Source organism: Sinocyclocheilus grahami, unplaced genomic scaffold (assembly GCF_001515645.1).
Source record: "Sinocyclocheilus grahami isolate Dianchi unplaced genomic scaffold, SAMN03320097.WGS_v1.1 scaffold50.1, whole genome shotgun sequence".
In the NCBI taxonomy this organism is placed as follows: domain Eukaryota; kingdom Metazoa; phylum Chordata; class Actinopteri; order Cypriniformes; family Cyprinidae; genus Sinocyclocheilus; species Sinocyclocheilus grahami.
In genome coordinates, this window is record NW_015505229.1 from 893,427 (window position 1) to 903,038 (window position 9,612).

Sequence of the window (9,612 nt, forward strand, 5' to 3'; positions counted from 1 at the left end):
ATTCTGTTTTCCATTATTTTCTGGATTCCATTTTAATGTTTCCATTACATTTTAATAATCAAAAACATCTCCAATTAATTGATTTTATTAAAAAAATATATATTTCCAGAAATACTGCACATTTACATTTTTCTCCTAAACAAATTCTGGTAAATACTATTTCTGGTAAATACTCCTTTTTAAAAGTGTTTTTTGATTATAATTTTATTATTAGTAGACTAGAACACGTGGATATGTTGTCATTCTTACACTATAATACTGAACTTTGATTTCAGTGATTTGGACTATGAGATGGACACTTGCTTCTTGCACTTTATGTTGCACTTTACTTTTTTACTTTTGGTTTTCATTTGGTTTAATGAAATATAGTTTAATAAAATATTCGGTCCCACTTTATATTAAGTGGCCTTAACTACTATGTACTTACATCAAAAAATAAGTGCAATGTACTTATTGTGTTCATATTGTATTGTGCTATTGAGGTGGGATATGGGTAAGGTTAGGGACAGGTTGCGGTGGTTTGGGTAGGTTTAAGGGTGGGTTAAGGTGTAAGGGATGGCTCAACGGTGTAATTATAAATGTAATTACAGAAATTAATTACAGATGTAATTACATGCAGGTATTTTTAAAATATAAGTACAATGTAAAAACATGTACACAATAATTGCATTGTACCAAAGGATTAATTTAAATGTAAGTACATAGTAGTTAAGGCCACTTAATATAAACTGGGACCAAATATTCTTAAGTAAAATTGTTGATTTTTTTGTGGGAAATTAATCGATAAATTAGTCGATAGATTAATCAAAATAAAAATAGTCATTAGTGGCAGCCCTAGCCAAGTGTATCTATCAAACTAAATTGTAAACAATACTGATCATAAATATATGATGAATATGTGGCTAACACAAGACTTGAGGGCAATAACACAATATGAGGCAAAGCCTGAAATTGTCGAAGTTTATTAAGTCATTTTGTGACATTTACTTCATTTTATGTATACCTTATTTTAACACTAAAAATGCTATATAAAGATATATAAATGTGTAAATTGGTACACATTAGTATATTGGTATAAATTAGTATTGGTGTGGCAATACTGGCAATGGTGCTGGTTCTTACTGTCTCAAAGGGAGCGTGTGCAGTCCTGTGTCTTCGTGGTGGACGCGGTCTGACATGGGTCACATGACGCAGAGGTGAACCCTGTGTGGGCAGGGTGGACAGACCTTCCCATGATGCTGAGCGTGAAAGGGGAGCAGATGTCTGAGGAGTGGACACTAAAGGTGAAGAGTTGGGGTCGTCACCTAGACCTGAAGGACAGTGAATTAATTATATGGTATGCTGTTTAAAAACTTAGAGTTACATCACTTGCTGACTAATGGATCCTCTGCAGTGAATGGGTGCCGTCAGAATCCAAACAGCTGATAAAAACATCACAATAATTCACAAGTAATGTAGCTAATCCATAAACTGCATGTTTGTAATAAACAAGTCCATCATTAAGATTTTTTAAAAAGATGTTTTTAACGTCAAACCATTTTTTCCCCAGCTCTATCCATAATATTACTTTCTCCAGTGAAAAAGTGGTATAGAAATATGGACAGATCAAGCACCGTTTACAAACAAAAACAGTTCTAAACAAATATGTCAGTGGATTTTGATGTGAGAGGACAACAGGGGATGGACTTTTTCACTGGAGGAAGCATTATTATGGATTATGAACTCTTTGGATATTTTGGCCAGAAGTGACAGTTTCAAGTTAAAATGCCTTAATGATAGAATGTTTTTATCAGCTGTTTGAACTCTCATTCTGCTGGCACCCATTCACCGCAGAGGATCCATTGGTCAGCAAGGGATGTAATGCTAAATTTCTCCAATTTTTATTTTCTGATGAGGAAACAAACTCATTTACATCTTAGGTGGCCTGAGGGTGAGTATATTTCTATCAAATGTATATTTTTGAGTGAACTATTACGTTGATTGTTTAATTGTCATGGAGCACAATTACGTGTACGCAACTATTTATTTGTATTTTCTTTATTTTTTTAATTAATTAAAAATTAAAAACACTAAATTAACATGCTAAAATGACATACCTAATAAATGTTAAATACGTTTTATAAATTAAATTGAGCTTAAAATATGATATAAAGAATGAATGGGTTTCAACTGAAAAATTTATACACAGTATAAGTATACATGACTTGAAAGCACTGAATGAGTATTCAACTAAAAAATGAATGATAGTCCTGTTTTCATCCGACATAGCGTGCATGTGTGACTCACTGAGTCTGTTGGACACGGGACGAATGCGTCTGGTCCTGGAGCTGCGTTTCTTAATGGCAATTGTGTCCTATGTGCAGAATGACAGAAGTGAGTGAGAACATCACGAACTGAGCAGATGACAAGACCGCTGAGTTACAAGAGATGACAGATACTGTAAACACCACCAAACACACAACTGAGTCAGTTGCGAGTGATTCACGTAACACACTCACTATGCTGATGCCAAAGTCATCCTCCACAACATCCAGTATGTCAGCATGTCTATGTGTGCGCCTGGCTGTTCCCCCGTCTTCTAGCCGTCTCATCTGTGAAACCTGCCGGAGCTGTGATGACGAACAGATGCGTGAGGAAGAGCGATGCTTGTGCACGTGTTCAGAATGAACAGACGAATGGAGAGAGAAATTCGTTTGTAGTACCAGAGTTTTGTGTGTGGCATAAAGCTCCTGTAGGATCTGGTCCACTATGGAGTTTGTGAGATACGAGACCACAGATAGCTTCACCTCCCTAAAATTGAGAGAGATGGGAGACACAGAAGATTGCTGCCGACTGAACCAACATCAAAAAAGGACTTGGGTATAATTCTCAAAGTATTAATTTCAGAAACATCAACAACTCAACACCCTCTTTTCTTACTCCAGAGCTCTGTTGATGTCCTGAGCTGCTCTCTCCATCAAAGCGGTGCGGATGGACGAACGAGGGATGGACACGCGCTCAGAGATGGAGGAGAGGGGAGGAGAGAGACACTCCGCTGCGGCACAAGAAAGCGGACACAGCTCCCGGCACAGAGACACCATGGAGTCCACAATGACCTGCACAAATCCACCATCAATTGTCCATCAGAACAAGAAAGCAGGCTGAAGGATGAGAGGGAGAGAGACAGCACCTGTAGTTCTTTATCAGCTGCTTTGGCGAGTTCTCCAGCCAGAGAGTCCAGCCTCTGTCTCACCGGACCGTCCACTGACAGCACGTGGGCCAGTTCACACAGCGAGGGGTACAGCTAGAGGACAGTGCAGACATAATTCACACACCAGTCATGATCTCTCACTCTCTCTCACTCACTGACTGCTATGAGGATTCTGTTTGCATGAGAGTCATGGAGGTGATTTGTTTTTAACTTTTAATGTTTGCTCATAAATGCATATGTGCTGTAGTAGAAATTGAAAGTTTCTTAAACTAATAAACAGAAAACACATGAATCAATAACTGAGTCACTCGAATATCTGCATTTATGCCAGCACATAAATAACATCTGACTGAATATTACCATGAAGCCATCTGCACAGTATATTTAAAAAAAAAACGTTAAGCAAATATATAAACATATAATGTGATTACAGACAAAATCCACAGCACCAAAATCTACTAGCAATGGTGTAAACTAAAGTGATGTGTAGTATAACATTTATTTATTTAATATGCCAGTCAAAAGTTTAGACATACTTGACTTCATGATCTTAAAAACCTTTTGCTTTAAACGTTAAATGCAGAAATGTTTGTATATGCATTTTGCTATAAATATAAATTTGTTTTGTAGTAACACTTCACAATATAGTTGAATTTGTTAACATTAGTTAATGCAATGAGCAATACTTTTACAGCATTTATTAAACTAACAGTGTTACTTTCTACTTGTGTTAATACATTTAAACATTTCAGGTTAAATGAACATTAGGGAATGTATTATAAAAGAACACGAATCAACAATGAACAATAGTATCATTTATAGATTAACATTTACCATTAATAAATGCTCATTGTTAGTTCTTGAACCTTGTTGTAAAGTCTTACCTGAATACATGTGAAATATTATTACAATTTATAATCACTGTTTTTAATTTGAACAAGGTTTTAAAATGTAATTTATTCCTGTGATGACAAAACAGAATTTTTAGCAGCCATTACTCAAGTCTTTAGTATCATACAATCCTTCAGAAATCATTCTAATATGCTGATTTGGTGCTCAAGAAACATTTCCTATTATTATCAATATTGAAAACAGTATCAAAAATATAGCTGCCCAATATTTTTGTGGTTGAAAGTTCAAAAGGATTTTTTTTTTCAAATCCTTTGTAACATTATTAATGTCTTTACCGTCATTTTTGATCAATTTAATGCATCCTTTCTGAATAAAAGTATTAATTTATTTCGAAAAAAATATTATATTTGTGTTCTTCTTTCATAGGTGTGATGACTGTACTGCTGTGTGGAAAATATTCGTAATAAGAGAATAAAGAAGAGTGGTTGCGCAGACGTTTGACAGGTAAATGCACAAACACACTCACAGCTCGAGAGTTCCTGGCCTCCTTGAGGACCTGTCTGGCAGCCTGTAGCTCTTCCCCTTCACCTGTTCCTCTCAACACACACACCTGCTGCTGCACACGCACACATAGACGCTCCATCACCTGGGACAACAGCAGGACAGAAAGAAGAGACAGAGAGAGAAAGGAACAGACAGAGAAGGAAAGAAAGCAAGAGCAACAGAGAGAGAGAGAGAGAGAGAGGAGAGTTTGATCCAACAATGCACCGTAGATCAGTCAGAGTTTACATTAGCATGTGAAAGAGATGCTTCCTCACAAACACAAGTATTTAAACACATGTGTGTCATTTCTTTTAAGGTTTATTAGTTAGAGATCAATATAAACAATCCATTGACAGGTTAACCATCCAAAGAATGTAAATATGAAGACTCATATGAAGAAAATGGGACTGCTAATAGATAGAATTCTTATTTTCAGGTACACTTCCACTCAAAAGTTTAGGGGTCTGTAATATTTTTATAATCTTGTTTTTTTTTAATGGTTATGCTCACCAAGGCATTTATTTGATAAAAAAATACATTTGAAAGCAATATTGTGAAATAATATTGCAATTTGCAATACATGTTTTTTATTTTAAAGTATTTTACATTTATTAATATTATCAATGTTGGAAACAGTTATGCTGCTTAATATTTTTGAGAAAACCGTGATCAATCTTTCAGGATTTTTTTATGAATAAAAAAAACTAAACAAAAAAAACCCAGCATTTATTGAAATATAAATCGGTTTTTATCGATTTTATGTGTCCTCGCTGAATAAAAGTATTAATTTATTTTATAGTGCATATTTTGTTAGTGCATATTAGTTCAACATATCAATTTCAACCGATGCCATTAATTTGGTAGAGGACAATCTGTTTGTCCAAACAAACACAGATAGGGTAAGTGTTCAGGAATACTTTTTAAATTATTTTGAAGCTCCTAGTCGCACTGAAATAACACACTAGAACTTTAAAGAGCTAATTGAGAATTTAAATGGCATAATTATGCAATTCTCCTTTCAAAAAAAGCCTCAGAGTGTCATTAGACCCTGAAATATGTCTACGACACTTCAGGGTTTTAGTCGAGTCAATTTTAATTAATATATTACAGGAAATGCATAGAAATGGCACTTGCAATTTAGCCACCAATTAAACTCAATTAATCTGAACTGGCAGAACTAAAATAGAAACGACCCAAACTCTGACCCAGAGATTCTCATCATCACCATAACCGACATGATCATCACATACTAGAAGTGTGAATAATTGAGTCGGATTTGCAGTAGTGGTAGACAATGAGGCATGTGAATATGAGGTGGTGGTCAGGAAGCGGTCTTTACCTGTTCTGCGGTACTAGTAACCAGGCCCTGATGCAACCGAAGAGCCTGTTTCTGAGAGAACCGCTGAGTCTGGTTATTCCTTAACAAAGCCCTCTGGATCTGAGAGGAACACAGGAAAGACAGACAGACAGACAGAGCAAGGGAGAGAATACTCATTAATGACAAAGAAAAGAACACTGATGTTTAGATAAGCCATGCAGTCATGTGGAAATGATTGTAATTATACTGCGAATTAATGAAAGATAAATGTATTGTCTGCTGTGTCCCTCTTTCAGCAATGACCTTGTAAAAGTTTCACATCTCTGGGCTCATTAAACATGTGCATAAACATTTCAGTGCCTTGGGACTGTTAATCTCAAAACAGCAGGACACAGAGTTATGGATATTTAAAGGGGTCATTATCATAGAAAAACAGATCTAATTAATGAATAAGTCCCATCTACTATGATATCTAATCATGATTGTGGGGACAAAATGTAAAAAAAGAATAGCTAACTGAAAACTCAATGATCGACCAATATAATAATATTTAAAGGGGTGTGTCATTATGAAAAACACTTGACTGTTAAATTCAGTAACTGACCAATCAGAATCAAGCATTCCAGAGTGCTGTCCACCCATGACCACCCACATTTACACATTAATGGCTATTTGGTGCTCAGCAAACTGATCCAGCCGGCCACAGTGAAGTAACTGAGAACTGCAGAACTCAAAGGAATTTAAAAAAAAGAAGAAGAAAAAAGGCACTATTTTGAAATGATGGTAGAGTTAAAAAATGTATTTAAAATATATTTTTGGGGGGGGAAAGAAGCACTATGTCATATAATAAATGAAATTATGTAAAAAGTAGGAGGATAGGAAACCTGTAACAACACTATTTATTGAATGCATTATTTATTTATTTATAATTAATAAGTGATTAGGTTGAACCACTGATGTCACATGGACTATTTTAACGATGTTCTTATTACCTTCGTGGGCCTTGAATGTGTCAGTTTTGTTGCTGTCTATGCAGGGTCAGAAAGCTCTCGGATTTGATTAAAAATATCTTAATTTGTGTTCTGAAGATGAACGAAGGTCTTACGGGTTTGGAACTACATAAGGGTGAGTAATTAAAGGCGGGTAACCGATTTTTCAAAAACGCTTTAGAAAACTGATTCAGGCCGAGTAGCAAAACAAACTTGTAGCCTTTGTCGTGCCGCGCCGCATCCAGTGTAGACCATAGATATGTATATATATCTATGGTGTAGACAGCATCACTGATTATAATGAGTTCCATAGTATTTTGTTGTGCCGCGCCACTCGTGTCCGGTGTAGACACGGTGTAACATTGGTTTTGCTTTGTTTCACAGAACTAATCGTTGCCTGGGTTGCGTACGTATGTGTGGGGCGGAGCTATCAAAATAGGGGCGAGACCCTTTTGGAGTAGGGGCGTGTTTGTTTTGGTGATTTCAAATGTCAACATTGGCTACCAGAAATCGCTTACCCCACCTTTAATGACATAATTTATTTTTGGGTGAACTATGCCTTTAATAGTTTGTGTGTCATGTTTCAATGCAGATTATTTTGTGAACTTGTCACTTGTCTTGTAGCACAGGTTTGTAAAGAGGCTGTCATTTATGGTTTGGGCAGTGGCACTTATTTTGGACTCTACAGCAAATAATCCATAAGCTGTTTTTCATTTCACCTAAAAAAAGGTGGTCAATCAGAAACAGAGGTCGTTTGCATAGTGGTCTTCAAGGTATAGAAGAAAAAGCCTGTTTATTTCTATGGGTAAAGGGTAATGTTGATCTAACTCATGTCTGATTTTGTGCTTAAAATCTTGACTATCATTCAATGTGGAATAATATAAAAAATATAGCCTATTCAAAATAAAAAAGCAGCATTCTTACCTTGGTTAGTGCCTGTTCTGTCCTCTCTGGGGCGCTACGGTACGCCTGTGTGACATCACTGAGTGGGATAGGCATGTACTGCAGAGTGAAGTTACTGAGGAGAGAGCAGAAGACCATCGAGAAGCAGGATAAAGGTTTTCCCCAAACATCGCAACACGAGAGAGAAGAATGAGCTCTAGGAAGCTGGAAAGTGTTACACCCTGTCTATTTGTGTCTCAGAAACAAGTAGTTTTTTCTTGCTTTCATTCTTTTTAACTTTGTTTCTTTCAACACTTTTCAAAGCGATCTGTACTGAGAACATCTTTCTTACAATTATTACAGTCCTCTGAATGCAAGCTCAAGTCTGCAAAAAAGTTTCTACATTAAATAATATTTGTGTAGATCTCCAGGGAAGAGAGGTGTTTCCAGAACAATGCTCTAATTGTGCATCACAGGCAGGCCAGTGAGGTGATGAAAGACTGTGCAATCACAAACAGCTTCTTTTTTCCCAGTAACAGCATGCTGTGAATAAGTTTTCAAAGAGACGAGTGAGTCAGTGCTCAGAGGGGTGAGTGTGCATTGAGGAGTGTGTGTGTGTCATACTGTTCTAGGGCTCGAGCCACATCTTGGAAACCCGTAGCACTTGTGTTATTCCGATCCCACGTCACACTCCTACAAGAAAGAAACAAACAATGACAATTTGATATTACTAAACCCCTATCCATTATGTATTGTTAATAAATGCACCCATAGGCCCATAGGTGCACAAACAAATTAAATCTATTATGTCTGTTGCTAACAAAGTGAATATGAATAGACAGTGTCGATTGCGGCATTAAATTAAGATCTGCTCATGTTGCACCGTATTTAATTTTAGGTGTTTTTACAGTGTTGCGCATTTTAACCAATCACAATAATTGAGCTTAGGAATGCAATGGCCAATCAGAAGCATTCAGATGAGTCATCGTTCAAACTCATTAGTTTTGTTAAGTGAGCGCGCGTTCGCTGACTGAATTCTGGACTCTTGCGTATTCTCTCATCATAAACAACCAGTGGCGGCTCGTCAGGGGAGGCACAGCTTCCCCATAATTTTGAGGTGAAAATGGGAGGAGGATGATTTAATGTTAATAAAATTCACAGGTTAATTGCAGTGGGAACTGAGCTGACTGTGTGCTGGTCAGGAGCGTCGCTCACATCCTCTGACCCATAGGTGTGTAAGGCTTAGCCTTCCCCTGGCCACGGGGAGTCAGGGACTCGGGGCAAAAATGCCCCTGCACAGACAAATTAAATCTATTACGTCTGTTGCTAACAAAGTGAATCAGTTTTGTTGAGTGCGTGCGCATTCTGGACTCTTGCAAATTCTCTCATCATAAACAACAAAGCGCAGATGTATGTACAATGTAAGTAAGAGATGCATTTAACAGTGTATACAGCTTCAGTGATTATAACGATAGTTTAGTTTTTTTGAGAGTGCTTAAACTCGCAATAGATCAATGTTAGTGATAATGTCACTTTCTATATATAGTTTATTCGCTGTTTGAATAACAGTGGAAAGGAAACGTTACATAATTATCAATTTCTAACGTTTTTATTAAATTGTAATCACATTAAATACAAATTCAGTCCCATTAAACATTTTTTTTAGCCTACATGACACCCATGTCTGGTTCTTGCCTAAAAAGACGGGTTTATGATATTTAATACATTTGGCTGCTTTTAGCCTTACCCTGGAGTTGGTTCACCCTCCGCCTATGAATGCACCAGATGGGAATCTGAATGCATTTTGTACATTTTCTGCACTGATTTTGAGGAAAAAT

General features: G+C 36.7%; 1 protein-coding gene across 1 annotated transcript in view; it reads right to left on the minus strand.

Moving 5' to 3' along the window:
* Nucleotides 1-9,612, minus strand: part of LOC107583131 (leucine-rich repeat-containing protein 16B-like) — a 49,985-nt gene that overhangs the window by 8,223 nt on the left and 32,150 nt on the right. Inside the window, exons 16-25 of the mRNA XM_016269245.1 lie at nt 8,399-8,512; nt 7,817-7,910; nt 5,925-6,023; nt 4,569-4,688; nt 3,170-3,283; nt 2,920-3,095; nt 2,703-2,790; nt 2,499-2,609; nt 2,287-2,353; nt 1,123-1,310 (exon numbers count right to left, since the gene is read on the minus strand). Coding sequence (XP_016124731.1) covers nt 1,123-1,310; nt 2,287-2,353; nt 2,499-2,609; nt 2,703-2,790; nt 2,920-3,095; nt 3,170-3,283; nt 4,569-4,688; nt 5,925-6,023; nt 7,817-7,910; nt 8,399-8,512 — 1,171 coding nt within the window. The remainder of the gene's footprint in view (nt 1-1,122; nt 1,311-2,286; nt 2,354-2,498; nt 2,610-2,702; nt 2,791-2,919; nt 3,096-3,169; nt 3,284-4,568; nt 4,689-5,924; nt 6,024-7,816; nt 7,911-8,398; nt 8,513-9,612) is intronic.